We start from the raw sequence: 19,920 nt of genomic DNA on the forward strand, positions 1-19,920 counted from the left end.
ACTCCTTTTACTAAAAACTGAGCCTGTCCTCCACTTATATACTGTCTTGGTGAGGAATATCTGAAGTTCGTTCTCTGAAAAAGGCTAAGGATAGAGTGAAAACAATTTGATGGAATGGCATTTTGCATACTCCGTGATTTCATTTCACTTCTCAACTTTTTTTGATAATGGAGTTCTTTCCATAAAGACTACAGCCATGCTTTAATAGTATCTTACCTTCACTGTAATAATGGCTTAAAGTTTTTCCATCCCTGCCCCCTGTCATTTGTACTGACATAGCTGCATGGCCATGAAATGAACCAGGAACAGATAAGGGAACTGATCCAGGTTGAGAAAGAACGACACATTTTAAATTTCGTAAGCAGAATCATTTTCTGAATCTGGTTCAAGCTAAGGCTAAGCAAACATTCGCATTACAATAACTGACAAGGTGGCTCTGAGGCAGGAAAAAATAGCCAGGGGCAGCCTAGGAACTTGTTACATTAGCACTGCCATCAAGAAGAAGGTATGCAGGTCCTTCTTCTATGCAGGACCCGGAGCAGTCTGAAGATCTGTAAAGATCAGACACTTATAAAAAACATGCACAGAAAACCTAAGCAGCTCAGACCTTTGTGGAGACTGAAGAGAAAATACAGCAGGACAAAAGTATTTAGGGAGAGTGGAAGGGGGGAAGGAACGCAGAAGATAATTCCAGACACACACATGTGGGAGGAAGACTCAGAGAAAGCAATATAAAATGGTGCCAGAAAGAACAAATCTGAAGAATTGGAGGCTATCTTTGAAGCAAAAGAGTACAGTAGACTTGGTAGGAGTGCTAGAATTTCTCAATACTTATTTTGAAGCAAGAAACTCAATGCAAAGCAAGGCTGCTACAACAATGGGACTTCTGGTCATTACACACGCAGTTCCTGAAAATTTTGTGGAAATTCAACACATGGTGACTTCATTTCTCAGAGAAACACAGGCATATCATACAGATACATACTCATCTTTTAGCATTGTCAGGATCAAAAGCAGAATCATGTATTTTTCTAAAGTGCAAACCTTTTGCTTGATTTTAGAATTGTTTACACATTACTAAAATTTGCCAGTCTTTAAATAAACAATCCTGTTTTTTGAGAATTAAAATCAAATGTCACTACTCTCTGTTCCAGTGTTACTAACATTGAATCCCGTCTTTTCAGTTAACTCTAGAGTCAGAAATGAAGAGACATTTTGATTTTTTGAAAATTTCATATTCATTGCTCTAATTTAAAAAATCTGTGATATTGCTTGGAAAACCTGTTTTGTGCTAACTCATTCAAAGGACAGATATAATACATAAAACAGAATTTGGAAAGCAAGAATTCATTTATTGCAGTTAAATAAACGTCTGCAGTCCCCTCCCAACCTATACATTTCTCTAACTTAATAAACTACAAGATATAAATACCTTTCTCAAAAAGTTTGTGTAATGCTTTACATCCATGTTGCTGAATCTCTTCATTTTTAGGGAAGGTGTGCATGGCATTAAATACCAAGGAAAACACATCTACCTCTTCCTCCAAGAGCAGGAAAGCAATTACATCTGAAGAGCAGAACAGATTACATGTTGCACTGATTAGTTCCCAACGTTTTTATTGAAGCATTGTACTTAACCATCAAAATCCAAAATTCTTTAATATTGTCCTTAAAATTTACTCTGATGGCTCAAATCCAGGTTTTTGTATAACACCTGAGGATGTTAACTCTTAATGTATTATTTTACAATACAACTGAGATGTTCTAAAACATTACTGCCAAAAAGACAGATTCCCCTCCCCACTCTTGCTCCCACCTTGCACTGCTTTGGTACTTGTCTGATCCCTCAATGAGCCAGTTCAACTCACTAAACTAAAGGTAGAAAATTAACCTATCAAAAAGCCCCTTTTTGCAGTCATAGCAAGCTGAAAAGTTTCACTAAGAAGTAAGGTTGGTACAAGAAAGAGGGCAGGACTACACTGCCTGAGGAAAGCAAGAGAGGATTTGAAATGTACCTGTCAGCTACAGTGAACCATGAAATCAGTTCATCCGTATCATGAAATCCTGTTCTCACTCTCTCAGCCATTCGTTCAGCCTGAAACTGAACTGAAATGCCAATCTCACTGTTGCTCTTATAACATTAAAAAAATTCTGAAAAAAATTATTACTCTCTCTATAGCATCTGTAGGCAAAAAAATTCATATTCATGACAATTTTTCAAGCTTACAGCAATAACAATAGAATTCATAACGCCTGTTCCAGTGTTTTTTTTTTTTAAGAGAAAAGTTTGGGTTTTTTTTAAAAAAAGAAAAGTTTTTAAAGTGGCATTCACACTGGCCTATCAGCTCCAGCTATAGTGCAATTCAAGTTTACAGACATATAGAAATAAAGAATACTAAGAGATTTTTCTGACAATGTACAATTTCAAATATTTTTCTGAAGTAAGGTAGTTGAAATGAGAGTTTAAGTTTGGTTAATCAACTGCTGAGAAGAAGAGTGGCAGTCAGGAATAAACTGTTATGGAATATCCAGTCAACAGTTTAGGACCCTTTTCGATACCTCACAACTAAAAGAAAGAAGCTGCTGGTTACAGTTACTCACTAATAGCCAGATTTTGCTGTTACTATTATTAATCACACAGTGTAATGCCTTATAATGACACCTGTATTACCCAACTTCAGCAATAGAAGGTTAGGCATCCAGTCTAAGCTAGTCCTCCAGACCTCTCTACAATCAAAAGGGAGAGGAAAACACGCTCAAGAGGTAACTGATCTTGCAAAACAGACAAATGAATAGCATGAACCATCCTCTGAAAGTGCCTGTCTCACTCTACTGCCTACAGCAGAAGCTTGGACAGTTGGATTAGCTTTAAATACCTAAAGTCAAGTCTAATCCTTAGTTTGTAAATAAGGCTGATTCCAAAGCCCGTTAAAGTCAATGGAAACATTCCTATTCTAACAATAATTTGTGCTAATACTATATGCTGGCTCGAATAAAACTAGCAGAATCTTTCCCTTAGGGTCTCTCTTTAATTTCAACAGAAGATCAAGAATCTCAGCACCATGAGAAAAGTTCTCAGTCTCTGGTAAAATTAGGTCTCTGCAGAGCAGAATAACGGAAATGTCAGAGATGATTTACTGTTTTCAAAAGTACTAACCAGCACTAAAGGAAGCAAGTCAGAATGTCACCGAATTTACACTTTGGTAAGAAAAAAAAAGCTCTTACTTATTTTACTGCATTACTTAACAGCAAGTATTTGTGTCTATGCTAATAACAAGTTGGCAAAATTAATCAGTCATGTTCTTCACAGCCTTGCAATTTGGAGAATCATTTCTACCTGGGTAAAAAAGGTGCAGAACAGTACACTCATTATTTTGTATACAAGTACAAATGACAAATGACTTTATGGAGTAAAACAGAGAGAAAAATCAGGGCCAACATGTACAGTCACACACTTTATACCACAGTTCTGTGTTTTAAAGGCTTAGACAAACTAGGAAAGTAAAAAACATAATACCTGACATCAGGAGTAGATTTAATGCTTTCAGTCCTATTACTGAGAGGTTTATATTTCCTTTGTGGACTGTAAGCATTTTAAGAATCAGCCTAAAAATTAAAAAAAAAAAAAGGAAAAAAGAGTTATGGCTAAAGAAATATTAACATACAGAAAATTTTATAAAACGTTTCTTTTAAAAACAAAAAGTTACAGAAATTAGCAAAAGCTTAAAAAGCTCCCGATTCATTTTTTTTAAACTTTTATTTCAGTTTATGTTTTTTTCAAGTTAGCAATGAAATAATGTTGGTATTTTAACTATTATCATACCTCATTAAAATAATGACACATAATTTATCAATTTTACTTCAATTTTTAATTAATTATATATATTAATTCTACAGGGGACAAGTCTCATTCAGGATGGGGTTACTCTACAGAAAGCAGGGTTGTGGAGCGCAGCAGACTGTGGACAATATGGCACTGTTCTGTTTGTTACAATAGTTGAGTGAACGATCAAGGGTTTGCTGGAAGAGATGCAGCAGTTTCCCAGCTAAAGAACTTGAACAGCATCCTGAAGAACTCCACCCTATCTAAATTTCCACCATACAGCACTTATGTGATGCTGGACAAATCACTGAAAAGAAACATTTCATAGACTGCCAATTGTACACTCCTTACTTTCTGGGTGGCCCAACTTGAGACCCATGGATATTAACTTCTCAAATGCTGCATCAGAATCAACCAAAGTTGACTTTTTAAACAGAGCGCACCAAACAATGCTAAGTACTCTGAAAAATCCAGTGCATGTATCAAACTGGGCACCCAAAAATAAGTTGATGATACTTTTAACATATCTTGCTCAAACTACCATCTGTAAAGCAGTGACTACAAATCCGTAACACTTTCTCAATAACCAAAATTTTAAAAGATCTAGACAATACTGATGAACACTAAGAAAAGCTAAGAAAAGGAATAGGCCAGTTTTCACATGAGGTATCACTAATGTCCAGTAGATAAGGCAGTGGGCCAAATATTGAATGATGCTGATGACAGAAAATAAATAAGCATTGATTTTGCATGGAATGAAGCATATCTCAAAAGGAGGAAAAAAACCCAGACTGTGTAATTAAAAACTAAATAAAAATGGATAGGATCACACAAAAAAACCTAAAGAAACCTTCATTTTTTTATTTTCATGATTTTGGAGAGCTTGACCCTGTAATCTTAATAATCTTCAAATGTGAGTCTTTGTATATATAATATTTAATAAAAATGGATGTGCAGTAGTTTGCAATACTTTAGTAGATATTCTTGACCTGTCTTGAAAAACAAAAAGTAGCACTTAAAGTTTCATCCAAATTTCATTCCCTAGCTCTAGCAATGACGTTTGCCTTGCTAAAATCTTAACTTTATAAGCTAGAATGTATGTATCACTGTTTTATTTCTTTTCCCTTCATGCTATGATGTTGCTAGTTTCTCTCTCCTCTGATGTAGCACTAGTGCCGTAGCTATGATGACCAAAGTACACATAAGAGGCAAAGTCTGACGGGAGATATAATATCCTTTACCTTTTGCAAGACAGGAAACGATAACAGTATCAGTCCAGTAAAAGATATATTGTCTGTTCATATAAATCATGCCTTGCTTACATACTTACATTCTCATGAACACAAACCCGCTACTGAAATCTAAGGTTAGTCAGAATACTGTGTGGGATGATCTTAAGAATGGAAAATAAAATCCAGTTAAATGCAGGGGTTTTTTTCTTAAACTGAGAATAGATACTTCACACCCTTTGGACTTACAAATCTACAGACAAGGATAGATGGTGGCATTTGGGTTTTCAGTCCTGAGGCAAATTCTTGTCCCAGCATACAGCCAGCGTGTAGGGACTAAGTAGCAGGGTGATGAATCAAGGAAAGCAAAGAGCCACCCTAACCAAGCTGGTAGAACAGCTAAACAGACACCCTTAAATCTGCTTTAACCTCCTGATTAAAGTTTTCTAGTCTTAAGCATTCCTAATACATTTTATTGCGTGGTTGCAGGTGTGCGTGCACAAGCATACATGTGTATGCTCCGTAAGTCGCTGTGGCTTACTTACTCCTTACACTCTGCATGAATGGAAAACCCCTCTGAGTTATCAAACACTCTGAAGCCACTAAACGTCTCTCCCTTGTCTACCAATGACTCATGATTTCTGCTGTGGAGAAGGAACTCTGTTTTAGGAAGAGGGCATTTTATAGAGGGTGATCTGTTTCAGGCAAAGATGTGAGCTGTCTCAGTATACTGCAGGGTAAAATAATCACACACTAAAGCATGTCTAATACAAGGAGAAAATTCCCTGCATATATCCTCTCATTTCAAGTATAATCAAAGAGTGAGGATGTAAAATTTTCTAAACCTCATTCACTGTATGAGTTTAATGTAAGAGATTACAAAACATCTCGTGAAGTCTCTTTGAGCTTGTAGAAAGGATGCAAATACATTGAAAGAATTTCCTTCCTTTCTCCTCGCAGTGACAGCGACTATTTAATTATTTATCACACTGTCTGTCAAGAACACCTAAATCAATACCAAACTACCGTTTGTAAACACAACTGTAATGTGGTCAAGTTGGCTCATGGTTGAGCGACAAGAAACAAATGCTTTTTCTAGCTTAAGATTTCTGTTCTCCTAAAATAGTTACACACACAAAAGTGAAAATCTCTTGGAAAAAAAAATGACCTTTTCTTCTCTATCATAACTGTTTCCTGCCTTGCTGCAAACAGCACGTATTCATTATGGTGTTCATGCACTGCAGTACTAGTCCAATCCACCTACAAGGAACCTGAGATACAATTTAGCTGGCTTGCTCTGCCTTTGGCACTGACAGAAATGTCTGAGCCCACTCCCCCTCTAAGAACAAGTTTCTCCACAGCAAGGAAAACTGTCAACATGTCAGACAGGGATACACAGTTGGCTAAAATATTGGTAGTGGGAAGGAATCGTGTACAGTAATGTTATCATCAGATCTTTAGTGAAGTTTGAGTTTGAAAAGGATGCTTCGTCCAATTGCATGGGCTCTGAGGAGGCTATGGGAAAAATCAACTCCAAAAGATCAATTTTTCTGGGACCAAGAATGAACAGCAATATCTCTAGCTCTCGGAATAAGTCTCAGTCAATTAACAAGCCTTTAAGCTGCCAAAGAAATCATAACTAGCTTGTACAGCTTCAGCTCAGTTATTCCTTGCTCATGAAAAGCAACCAAAATCACTTTCACTTTCTAACAAAAATTGCCAACGCTTCTTTCAAGGGCGTTTATTCCCCTACTGACCATGTACTCTAGCCACTGTAAAACAAACAAACAAACCCCCACAAAATCAAACTGCATCTTCATGCAAATATCTTACAATAGCAAACCTTCTAAGGAAGGGTATAGTGAAGATTATAAAGGCAGAGGCAGGGGAGTAACTCACTAGGGGAGTTACAAGGCTGTAGCTTCTTGCTGTCATGATCAGCCCTGGATGAGGCAATCTGTCCAAGTGAGAGAACACCAAACCAAGCCCTTCTGCCTTATATGTATTATACCTACATCTACAGCTAGCATTGATGCTATGGAACAACTACGGAGCTATGCGGTTTTTCATCCCATCTAACCATAGCCATCCAGAAATCAGTTGGTTGGGCTCCCTCAATGCTTAATGGACAGAGACGAGCAAGTCCAAACCACAATTTGCTCCAGGATAACCTTCTAAAAAGATGGAATGAACCATGCTCTCTGAGAGTAATTGTGTCCACTGACTTCACAGATAATTGAGGTGATCAGTTTAAATACTTAAGTTTTAGACAATAAGATCAGGTGTGACAAAACCCCCTCTTCTCGATTTACACTACTTTAGGCTTGTGGATGTAATTCCTCACATTTGGAAAGAGCACAAACACAACCATCCAGTAATACTGCATCTGTCTATTAAAACGGAAGACCTTGATAAACACAGAATCCCAGCATCGCTGAGATTGGCAGGGACCTCTGGACATCTCCTATTTCAACTCCTCTGCTCAAAGCAGGGTCAATCACAGCTGATTGCTCAGGGCCATGTCCAATCAGGTTCCGAATATCTCTAAGGCTTGAGAGTTCACAACCTCTCCGGGCAACCTGTTCCAGTGTTTGATTAACCTTACAATAAAAATAAATAAATAAAAAAAATTTGCTTGTTTTTTTTTAATGTTTAAGTGGAATTTCCTATATTTCAATTTGTGCCCATTGTTTCTCATCCTATCACTGGGCGCCACCGAGGAGAGCCTGGCTCAGTCTCCTTTACTTTCTCCATCAGGTTATTTTTACACACAGATAAGACCCCTGCTTGCGTGACTCTCCCATTCTGAAGGCTGAAGAAACCCACAAAAATATTCAACCATTTAGAAGCTGATGTAATAACTTTATATAAATATATTTCATTGCATATATATGCCGCCATGATAACCAAGCACTCCAGAAGACTCTTTGCATACAAAATACTTACTGGTGAACACCCAGTACTTCCCAGTCCTTCCCAACATCCTTAGGAGCTATGTTCTGTAGAGTACTTGGACAAATTTCTATTAATTTACAAAGAAGTGACCAACCCATCTGTAAAACAAAAATGCAGCTATTTTAGAACACATATTCTGTTTGGAACGTCAATGTTGTCTTCTAATATTCTTGGCTTTTGGAAGATGGATGTTCTGAAAAGTTATCTAGCTAAATCAATAAGGGAAAATTAATTAACACAAGACAAATGACATAAAAAGTTAAAAGATGGAGGTAAAACAGATACGCTGATGATTCTGAATGCATTGCTTGTAGGAACACATCACTGTCAATGTGCTTCAGTGATGCTTGAGGATAAAGGACACACAGTTAAGAGATGCTGACAGAAAAATATGATGTGATCCATAGTATGTCATCATGGGCCAGGGAAGACCACTGCACTATTACAAGTAGTCCAGCTTTATTGTTTCCATAAGAATTTGCCATTTAATTGCAAATTATAAGGAGAAAGGATAGGTTTTTAAAGGTGTCCAATGTTTTAAGTGGGGATGAGATACCTAAACAATACTATATATTTCATATTCTTGCCATCAATCCTCAATATTGTGTGCTTTCAAAATGTAATGAAGGCAGTGAAAGTTTTGAGATCATAAGGAATGAAAGATGAACTAAAAACAATATATTTGTTCTTAATAACTACCTGCTCTATCCTATGCAAATTCTTTGACTTTCAAACATCTCTAAATAATGCCAAAATCAAAAAATGTTCCTCTTTGGTCTTCTGTATTGGAGAAATCTGCTCTCTTATGAATGCCTGCAGGCTGATAGGATTGAATGGGCTTTAGTGAGGATGCAGTAAGCAAAATCCTTACAAAGAACTAACTGATGAGCAAGAAAACCCCTTTGTATTGAAAGAGAAGTAGTGAACTGAGAAATGTCAAAAGTCAAGATGAAGCAGATTTTACAAAAAGGAATTAAAACAAGGCATAAAAAGGCCATATAAATAAAAAGAAAAAAAAAGTGGAAATAGGCCTGTGTGCTTTAAGAATAGGGTCAAGACAGAAGATAATCTAAGTATGGCTCAAAAACTATATGCGTAACTGGATCAGTTTTCGGCAGAAAAGTTATGTAAAGCAAAGGGGTCAAGACAGGACAGCCAACAACAGGAGTTGTTGGAGTTACCTCCAAAGAGTTTAACCGCAAAGTTCATTAAAAGTGCATGATCTCTAACCCTGCAGTCTGCAAGACTAGAGACATGAAATTGCAAATCTGGTAGTGTAGAGACACCCACAGGAACAGCATAGGCTTGAATCCAGACAGCTTTTGTAACAGCTTTGGTGAGTATGAAAAAGGTGATGTAGCTCCCTGGGAACTGGAATTCTGCTTTTACCTTCCACATAACTTGGTTACATGGGCTGTGTTCACACTATCTGCAGCAGTCTCCTGTTTCAGTTTAGATTTGCAGACCCAAATGTTTAAGGCAATTACACCCTTAACGACTGCAGATTGAGCTTGACCACGAGCCAATTTCCATGCTCTATATGAGACTGCAAACCAATTAGTATGGACGTTCAGGAAGATTAGGCTGGTCTGTGTAACTGAGTCCTGACTAAATATAAGTGCACAGAATAGTCTTAGCAATCATCAGTACTCCCCAAGGTGGGGATATGTAATTACCTAATTTTTCATATTCCAAGCAAAACTGAGTTTATCAGTGACAGTCAATCAAGTAGAAATTTCAAATCTGCATGGCAAAGACATTGTAGAGGTGACCATTAATTCATACACCGTGTATTGCTTAGAAAAGATTTTGTTTTAAAAATCCCACTTCATGTCATCCTTAAGTGTTCTTGTAAAATGTAGAACTTGATGAAAATTAGCTTAATGACTTTAGAAAATTCCTTTTTGTATTAAAACTGTTTCTGATGAAATTTATATTTCCATTAAACATTTTTATTTGGATTGTTGTGACTCCAGGTATTGACAAACATTTATAAGAACTGTGGATCCAGAAAAGACCAAAGGAAACATCTGACCTGTGGTCTATTTTACAATATTAAAATCACAACCTGAGATAATAGAAAACTTATTCTCTGTTTAATAATTACTTAAGAAAGTAGGGGTCTTTTAAATAACAGAAATCCTAAAGGTTACAGGGAAAGAAAAAAAAACCCCAATAAACAAAGACGTTCTTATAAACACTTAAATGGGTCCCTGTACACAGAAACGGTTGGTGGCAGCGCTGAAACTGTTACTTTAAAATCAGACCCTTTTCATTTCTAGCATGCAATGAATTTATATTACATTAGCTCACACCTTCTACGTGAGACCATAAAGCTCTGCTGACTGCTCTTTACTCAAGTGTAACATGTTTCGCTCTAGAGTTTCTAAGCTACTCCAATCATTGCCAGCCAGTAACTGCAGGAAGAAACTACCATATTTACTTAAAGATGTCTATTTTGCTTTAAGGCGCTATGGACTTTCCAGCCCAGTACCTTCCTGCTTCTAAAGAAGCTTGCAGGGTTTATGTCTGTAGTCCGACTTGCACTGGTACTTGCAATATTGATCTATTAAGCAAATTTACTCTGCACAAGCCAGTGGAACAGCAGCACAACATGATGCTTTGTAACTGGTTAAGGAGGGGAAGGAAAGAAAATCCTCACTTCAGACATGTCTCTTACTGTGTTTATTTTCTTATGTTAGTCAATTTTATTACAATGCCAAAAGCAAAAGAGATTGACTAATCCATTTATTCAATGAAAATTCATTAGTAGTGTAAAGAGACTGCACCGAAATCAGGACTACATTACTTCACCACTGCCATAAAGTAAGAATTATGTATTCACAAAGACTGTAAACGAATCGCAGTGAATGAAGCAAGAAGACAGAGCCCTAACAACATCTTGTGGATGTTTGTAAATATCATAACTGAATGTGAAGGAAGAGCTGCCTATGACATTTTAAGAGGAACAGGATTTGAGCTTTGCACTGGCTATGAATTTCACACTTTAATAAATGTAGTAATGCAAAGGAGCGCCAAAACTTCTAAACTGAAAGACTGTATGACTGCAAATGTAGGCAGAGAGAAGATTAAAAGTAATTTTAAAATTCTATATTAAATCAAATATGAGTGAGGTGTTTTAACATGGTTAAACTGAAAATTAAACAATCACTATCTTCCTTATGCACTTCTGAGAGTCTTGTGCTGTCATTTCAGAACTACTTCTGGTTGTGGGTTTTTTTACTTCCTAGTCTAAACTTCTAGGCAGTGGTTTTGTAAATTGTTATACACATAATACGCTTTACCCTGAAAATAACTACTGATTCTTCCTTCTGTATTTCTTAATGACCTGACAATTGAATAGCAAAATAAGTTAAAACTTCAGACTCTGCACAAGTATTTAGTCTTCAAAGGAAACCTGAGATCACTTTTACTCCAGATTAATCACTACACAAGTACAATTTCATATTTTAATCTGAATTTTATGCTTTTGATCTATAGCTAAGGTCTAGACAAAAAAAACCCTTAAAATATACTATTATTTAAGAGGCATTTGTGATATAATTTATGTTTTGCCTTCTAGTTGAATTGAAAAAAGTAAAAGATGCCAAAAATATTGTAGCCATACAAATAGGCGTAATAAAAAAAAAAAAAATCAAGTGAGTTGCACAGAAATCTGGAGCTTATAAACATCCTTTAAGCACAACATAGTCAGAAATTTAATATATGCCTGCCAGGAAGGAGCTGTTTCATATGACAAGTCTGCCAGCTGTACCATAAGTACAACCTCAAATTGTGCAAGTGCCACACCTGATCTAAATGGGCCAATGTTAAGTTACAGGAGCAGCCAAGCAGAACCTTAAATTGCAGAACCTACTCTTAGCTAAATGATTTTTTTTCCCCTCTTAAAAAATGGGCTAGTACAACTCTCCTTCTAGGACAGGGCTCCATATGTATGAAGTCATACTATACAATTCTGCTTTTCAGAAGTATCTCTAACTGCGGCAAAATTTAGTATCGACACATCAAAAATGTATTAGGTAACATCATTTGTAATTCAGAAGCCTATACCATACTGTGCTTAGTTTATATTTTCTGCATGGCCGTCTTTTGCTGTTTAGAGATGCAACGAGTGGTATCTGCAAAAAGCCGGAGCACTTGTCCCTTTAAATGCAAGCGGTACAACGCCCTTTTACAGATCAACAGTACTTCATACAGTGGCCCAGGAGAGAGCAACTGAAGAAGAGATAAACAAGCCGAGGGGTAACTTTCATTCCGGGAAAGGACTGTGGTGCTCGGCTCGTCCTAAGGAGCGAAGCCGGAGCGGCGGGAGCTCGGCCCCGGCCGCCTGCCCTCACCGGCCCCTCAGCGCCGCGCCGCCCGTACCTGCTGCACGCCCGCCGCTCCCGGGTACAGGTCCACCACCAGCAGCAAGGGCACATGGACGTTTTTGCCGATGAAGAGCCGGGGAGCTGGGGGGGACAGAGACAGGCCGCGTTAGCGACCGGCAGCGGGCGGGGCGGGGCAAGGCAGGGCTGGTCAGGGCGGCCGGGCCGCCCGCGCCTTACCGCTCTGCCGGGTCGCCAGCTCCAGCAGGTCGCTCAGGGTCTGCACCAGTGTCTCCGGACGCTTCCTCTCCTGGACGTTCTGGAGCCGGACGACCAGCTTTCTCAGGGCTTGTTCCTCCCTCGCCGCCGCCTCCCCCTCCTCAGGGCCGGCGCTGGCCATGGCCGACGGGCTGCCCTCCGCGGCGGGCGCCTCACCCCATCCGCCGGCCACCGCGGCCCGCGGGGACGAGGACTGGGCGGCGCGGGCCCGCCGCCGCCGCACTGCGCTGCGCTGCCACAGCCGCTCGTCGCGCTGCAGTGCCGCTCGTCCGGCCGGCGTCACCCGGCTGTTTCGAGCCGCCCTTCCCACTGCCTCCCGCCCCTCCTGCCGCGCCGCGCCGGGGACACGACCGCGCCGACGGGCCAGCCCGGGCGGGCGGGCGCCCCTCCCATTGCCCCTAGGGGGCGCCCACGTCACCCCCGCAAGGGCCCGGCGGAGGGGCCAGGCACGCCGGCAGCTCGCCCGTTTCCGGTGATTGACAACACAGCTGTCCAATAGAGTCGCAGATCTGGAGCCTCGCCGTGCTTTTCTACGCTATAAAAGGGTGCGGAGGCTGAGCCGCCGGCTGAGGCGGGGGCGGTGGGGTATGGGGGCGAGGGGAAGGTTAGGCGGTGGGGGTGTTGTCTGCCTTATCTTTTTGGTGGTGCTGAGGAAGAAAACATAGCTGTATTGTGCCCTGCTGGGTGGGGAAGGAACTGTAGCCAATGTATGCACCCATTGTGCAGCTCCTGAGCAAGTGAGGTGCCTCCTCGCCTCCTGTGGTGTTTGGGGTTGTCAGCCTTTCCCGTGTGGTGGGTCTGCGAGGGGCCAGGGAAGGTGGAGGGGGAGCTGTGCTTTTAAGGCTGCTGTGTGGCAGCTGAGGTGAAGCTGTAGATCGCCTTGGCTGAGGGAGGCAGGTGCTCTGTGCTCCCGAGTGCTTTGGCTTCATGGGTTCTGGTCTGTGGGTTTGTTTAAAAAACCCCTTTGTTGTACTTGGAAGTCAGACTTCCTTCCAAGCCCTGCAGTGAGAGATCGCTGTTTGGAGATAAGAAGGTTATCTTGCTGTGGGCATGCATTGCTTCATTTGTGGTTAATGCAATCTTCCTGAGGTCTGGCAATATTTCTGGTACCTCTGCTGCCCCTCCAAGATAGTGATGTGTGGGTAGGAGACTAGTAGTCACTTTTCTAAATAATTGTTGATTAGAAAAGTAGTATCAATGGAATATGTCACATAAAGAACTTCCATATACCTCTTAAGTATAAAAGTATTAAGGGAGTAAACTCTTCAGTTGACCTGGACTTTTGTTAGACAAATATCTTATGTTTTGGAGGATCATGGTGGGAGTACAGATTTACTTGAAGCTTTTGCTTAGATTGCAATGTTTTGTTGATAGAGAGGCATAAAGTTCATTAAATAGTTGACTAACAGGTCACTAATTTATTTATCAAAATAAACTTTTAGAAACAGTGTTTAGTAATGCCTCTGAAGCCACATGGTCCTGGATAAACTGTCTCGGGTCTGTTGGTGTATTGGTCTTAAAGCTTGTGTGTTGCTCTTGTCATCATTCAGTGTGTTCCTAGGTTTTTCTGCACAAGGAAACTATTGTCTCGGCATCCCAATTATAGCCTGTTAACTAGGACTTCACTTGTTAAGTGGTGAGCTAGTTTCTCCCCCTCTGAAACACTGGAAAACTAATACGAATGTGAGATAGCTTTATGATATAGTGACTCATAGTTTGAGATGCGTAGAATGCATTACATCTGGACTAAACCAAAAATTAGTTTAATTAAATGGATTGGTTTCACTTGAAAGATACTTTTCCTTTCTACAGAAGCAATAATTCAAGCGCAAAGAAAAACTTAATTTATTTTCTAGATTTAAAGCCTTATTGCTGGCTTCCTGCAGCTTTGACAAGATTCTTTTATCTTGCAGATGGTATGAATACAAATACAGTCTTTCAGGTTATACCAGTAATCAGCTTTCTCCAGTATCTGCAAAGCTGTAGCCATTACCAGACCTCAGCAAAAGATTTTTAAATGTCAGTCTTGTAGTTTATACAGATCAGAAATGCTGATATGTGTCACTAACTAGTGATATTGATAAAGTCATATTAATACAACTTTCAAATCCTCATCTTAAACTGAATTTGTGGCTGTTTTGTGCATTTAGCAGAGCAGCTGTACTGCTGCTCTGGACTTCCTTGCATTGTGGTTTATATAAGAATGCACAAGTACAAGTTATGTGTTAGAGTTTCAGTGAATATAAGTGGAAGAAAGTTGAGGATTCCTTTAAGGAAATTGGGGACCAGGCCTTTCTACTGAAATATGTTGAGTTCTCTAACTGTGTGCTGGATGCAGACCACTTAAGATTAGGCGTATGTGATAGTTTCTGTTTTGCTGCTTTTAAGAGCCTTTTCTGTGTTAGTTCTTTTCTGGTCAACTCTGTCCCAAACAACTGTCAGCTGCTTAGCAAACTTAAGGCCAGGGTATTAGATAGATAAGTGGAAAGAGAAAGCAAAGATTAGAGCTAAAATGTAACCTTGATTTATACTTCAAAAGATTTCAGTCTCTTAAGAGATCTCAACTGCAATTTCATCAGCATGTCCTAGTTAGGCATCGAGGGGTTTTGTTGTCACTCCACCTCCCTTGTTGCTCCTTAAATTCCAGATGACTTTCACTTCTGTCCTGGTTTCGGCTGGGATAGGGTTAAATTTCTTCCTAGTGCTGTGTTTTGGATTTAGTACGAGGAGAATGTTGATAGCACACTGATGTTTTCAGTTGTTGCTAAGTGCCCTCCTAGTCCAAGGACAGTTCCCGTGCCTACTGACTGAGCTAGGTACACAAGGTGGGAGGGAACATAATCAGGACAGCCAGCCCAGCTGCCGAATGGGGTATTCCATACCATGTGATGTCATGCTCAGTATATGAAGGGTAGGCGTGATCCAGGAAGTACCGATCGCTACTTGGTTATCGGTCAGCGCGGGTGGTGAGCAATTGCATTGTGCATCACTCATTTTGTATATTTTATCATTATCATTATTATTTTCCTTTTTTTCCCCTGTTCTATTAAACTGTCTTTATCTCAACCCACGAGTTTTTCTCACTCTTACCCTTCCGATTCTCTCCCCATCCCGCTGGGGGTGGGGGGAGTGAGTGAGCGGCTGCGTGGTATTTGGCTGCCTGCCAGGTTAAACCATGACAGTCCTCTTTGGCGCCCAACGTGGGGCTCGAAGGGTTCGAGATAACGACAGGTTTGATTGGAATGTGCTAGATGGAATTTATAGCTGTTACTGCTGTTTAGCTATTAATTCACAGGCTCTTGTGCTTGCCATGGGGCTTGCTTGCCTTAATGTGTATTAGAGTCTTGTGCTCCTTAGTGGCTGCTTTTTTGCTCTCGCTGCTTGCTGTACTGCTGCACTGCTGATCGTCTTACTGTGCTGTGCCTGGGAACATTCTGATAACAGCAATGGGGATGCGCCTGGACTGGCAGATGGCCAGGGCATCGCTGCTGCTTCTGTGCTGCTGTGCTGGACAGGCTGGAACTGCAGTGTAAACTCGAGTCGAAGGGACTGTGACCTGTGGCTGAGTCCATGTGGGAGCAGGACACCCCGAGGCGTCTGTGACTGTGGATAAGCCCATGCCCAAGCAGGTACATCTCGAAGCATCTGTGGCCGTGATTATGTCCGTGCCGCAGCAGGTATACCTCTGAAGGGATTGTGGCCTAAGGATAAGTCCACGCTGGAGAAGGTACACCTCGAAGCATCTGTGGCTGTGGATAAGTCCATGCTGCAGCAGGTACACCTTGACGTGTCAGTGGCTGTGCATGAGGCCATGCTGGAGCACCTCAAAGCATGTGGCCGTGGATAAGCCCATGACAGGGGAGGTACACCCCTGGAGAGATTGCAGCCATGGGTAAGGCCGTGTTGGAGCAGGTTTACTTCTGAAGGGACTGTGGCTGTGGGTAAGGCCACGCTGGGACCGGTGCACCTTGAAGCGACTGTGGCAGTGGATAAGTCTATGCCGCAGCAGGCATACCCCTGGAGAGACTGTGGCTCATAGGTAAGGCTCCACTTGGAGCAGGTACACCCCTAAGGGACTGCAGTCTGTGGATAAGTCCAAGCCGGAGCAGGGGCAAGGGGAAGAGTTCATTGCAATGTTAAACCCTATGGTCTGGCCCAAAGGGACCAGGGGTGGAGATTGTAATGGATATACCTTTAAATTGTTGTAACCCATGATTTGAGTTGCATGTTATAGGAATTACTACAGCAGGAACCACCTGAACCAATGGAGGACAAACTTTACAAGAAGCAGTGCAAGTGCAGCAGTGACCCTACCTGAGCCAGCTTTGGTGCCCAGTAACTCCACGCAACACACCACCTCTGCTGACCTGAGTGACCACCATAACAGATGGAGCCCAAAGTCATGGACTAAATGAACGCAGTGGACATTTTGTGTACATTTATGGATATTTTATGGACATTTTACAGGGGTGGTCCATAGACTAAGGGAATGATATCTGTGTATTATATCAAAAGATGGGAAGGGGGATGGTGGGTAATGAGAATGTATTGGATAGTGTGGGACCTGAGCATGATGTAAATGGTATGGAATAAGGGGTGGATACTGTCCTGGTTTTGGCTGGGATGGAGTTGATTTTCTTCCTATTAACTGGTATAGTGCTGTGTTTTGGATGTAGTGTGAGAATAATGTTGATGACACGCTGACGTTTTGGTTGTTGCTAGGTATTGTTTACGCTAGTCAAGGACTTTTCATCTTCCCATGCCCTGCCAGATGTGCAGGGGGCTGGGAGGGAGCGTGGCCAGGACGGCTGGCCTAGCTGGCCAATAGGCTATTCCATACCATATGATGTCATGCTCAGCATATAAGGCTGGGTGAAGAAGAAGGAGGGGGGGCGTTCGGAGTGATGTTGTGTGTCTTCCCAAGTAACCGTTACGCGTGATGGAGCCCTGCTTTCCTGGCGATGGCTGAACACCTGCCCGCCGATGGGAAGTGGTGAATGAATTCCTTGTTTTGCTTTGCTTACGTGCACGGCTTTTGCTTTCCCTATTAAACTGTCTTTATCTCAACCCACGAGTTTTTCTCACTTTCACCCTTCTGATTCTCTCCCCCATCCCACCCGGCGGGGGGGGGGAGGGGTGTGAGCGAGCGGCTGCGTGGTATTTGGCTGCTGCCAGGTTAAACGACGACAACTTCCAAGCACTTGTGTTCCCCTGAGGTTTCCTTTTCATGTTTCTTATGAATTCTGCCAGATTATGTAGCAGCTGGTTCATTTCTGAGGCTGGGTGCTTTGAGTGTAAAAGAGTTATTTCCCCTTTTTGTTTTTAATGAAATTGATAGCTAACTATCCAGTTTGGACTGTTCTGTATTTATCCTCTTAGACTCAGGTGGGACTATTAATACTCATTAAGTAATACATAGTCTCTGGTGTGTGATCATTTAGACAGATATAAAGACATGACATGCTAACATAGAGACTAAAAAATTGTTCTGTCTGGTAATGTGTTAGAACAGAAGTCTACCTCCAGCTTTTGCATTCCTGTATCACAGCTGGGAAATTGCATGACATCAGAGATCACTGGAGTTATGACACACTTGTTCAAATGAACTAGGTCCTTACTGCTTGGTGGTGGCATTATCAATGGGATTCCTATTGTTTTAGGCCACCCTGCTTTTTCTTTCCTGCGGTAGCTTATGAACACCTTGAGGTAATGTGGAGCTATGTGGAATATTAAACATAACTTGAAGACTGAGATTTGGCTTGTAGAGAGAATATAGAACAATGTGAATGTTTGGGTTTTGCCTTGATCGTTGTCATTTTAACACACAAGTTAGGAAGTCTTTGTCCTTATTTGTCACCTAATTTCAGTGAAGTACCAGTCTGATCACACTGATGAGCATTTTTCTTGTACAGAACTTGGAATGAGGCTACTATTGAACACACTTTGTTAAAGCTGAATTTTAATGTTCAGAACATCATTAGGATTCACTAGCTTTTGTAACTGTATGAATGTTGATGTCTGACCACAGGTACTTTGCAGGTGCAATCACTCTGCATGATGCCTGGTTTCATCACACATGTATGTAATGGGATTTTGGCAGGGATTACGCAATATAAAAATTGAGTGGTCAAATCTATATTTACTACTTCAAGATTCCTCAGTTGTTGAATTTTTTTTTTGGCTGGTAGTCAATACCAAGATGGTATCTTATCTTTTGTTTTTCACATGGATGACAGGTGTCCCTGCGGAAGGCACAAGAGATGGGGGAAACAAATTATACTAATGCATGAGCTTAGAAAGTACTGTAAACAAAAAACATATATTGGGTTTGCATGGCAATGTTCTGGTAGTGAGGGGGCTACAGGGGTGGCTTCTCTGAGAAGCTGCTGGAAGCTTCCCCCATGTCCGATAGAGCCAATGCCAGCTGGCTCCAAGACGGACCCACCGCTGGCCAAGGCCGAGCCCATCAGCGAGGGTGGCAGCGCCTCTGGGATAACGTATTTAAGAAGGTGAAAAGGTTACTGCACAACAGCAACTGCAGCCAGAGAGAGGAGTGAGAACATGTGAGAGAAACAACCCTGCAGACACCAAGGCCAGTGAAGAAGGAGGGGGAGGAGGTGCTCCGGGTGCTGGAGCAGAGGTTCCCCTGCAGCCCATGGTGAAGACCATGGTGAGGCAGGCTGTCCCCCTGCAGCCATGGAGGTTAACGGCAGAGCAGATACCCACCTGCAGCCTGTGGAGGACCCCACCCCAGAGCATGTGGTTGTGCCCGAAGGAGGCTGTGACCCCTTGGAGAGCCTGTGCTGGAGCAGGCTCCTGGCAGGAGCTATGGCCTCATGGATAGAGGAGCCCACGCTGGAACAGGTTTGCTGGCAGGACTTGTGACCCCATGGGGGACCCACGCTGGAGCAGTCTGTTCCTGAAGGACTGCACCCCGTGGAAGGGACCCACACTGGAGCAGTTCGTGAAGAACTGCAGCCCGTGGGAAGGACTCACATTGGAGGAGTTCATGGAGGACTGTCTCCCGTGGGAGGGACCCCAAGCTGGAGTAGGGGAAGAGTGTGAGGAGTCCTTCCCCTGAGGAGGAAGGAGCGGCAGAGACAACATGTGATGAACTGACTGCAACCCCCATTCCCTGTCCCTGGGAGGAGGTAGAGAATTCAGGAGTGAAGTTGAGCCTGGGAAGAAGGGAGGGGTGGGGGGAAGGTGTTTTAAGATTTAGTTTTTATTTTCTCATTACCCTACTCTGATTTGATTAGCAATAAATTAAGTTAATTTCTCCGAGTTGAGTCTGTTTTGCCTATGA

At 41.7% G+C, this 19,920-nt stretch overlaps 1 protein-coding gene across 1 annotated transcript in view; it reads right to left on the minus strand.

The window, feature by feature from the left end:
* Nucleotides 1–12,747, minus strand: part of LRRK2 (leucine rich repeat kinase 2) — a 73,552-nt gene extending 60,805 nt beyond the window's left edge. The window contains exons 1-5 of the mRNA XM_075145770.1: nucleotides 12,576–12,747; nucleotides 12,394–12,479; nucleotides 7,999–8,105; nucleotides 3,518–3,606; nucleotides 1,433–1,567 (exon numbers count right to left, since the gene is read on the minus strand). Coding sequence (XP_075001871.1) covers nucleotides 1,433–1,567; nucleotides 3,518–3,606; nucleotides 7,999–8,105; nucleotides 12,394–12,479; nucleotides 12,576–12,735 — 577 coding nt within the window. The 5' untranslated portion in view covers nucleotides 12,736–12,747. The remainder of the gene's footprint in view (nucleotides 1–1,432; nucleotides 1,568–3,517; nucleotides 3,607–7,998; nucleotides 8,106–12,393; nucleotides 12,480–12,575) is intronic.
* Between the last annotated feature and the right edge of the window lie 7,173 nt (nucleotides 12,748–19,920).

This window comes from Calonectris borealis, chromosome 1, assembly GCF_964195595.1.
Source record: "Calonectris borealis chromosome 1, bCalBor7.hap1.2, whole genome shotgun sequence".
NCBI classification, from domain to species: Eukaryota; Metazoa; Chordata; class Aves; order Procellariiformes; family Procellariidae; genus Calonectris; species Calonectris borealis.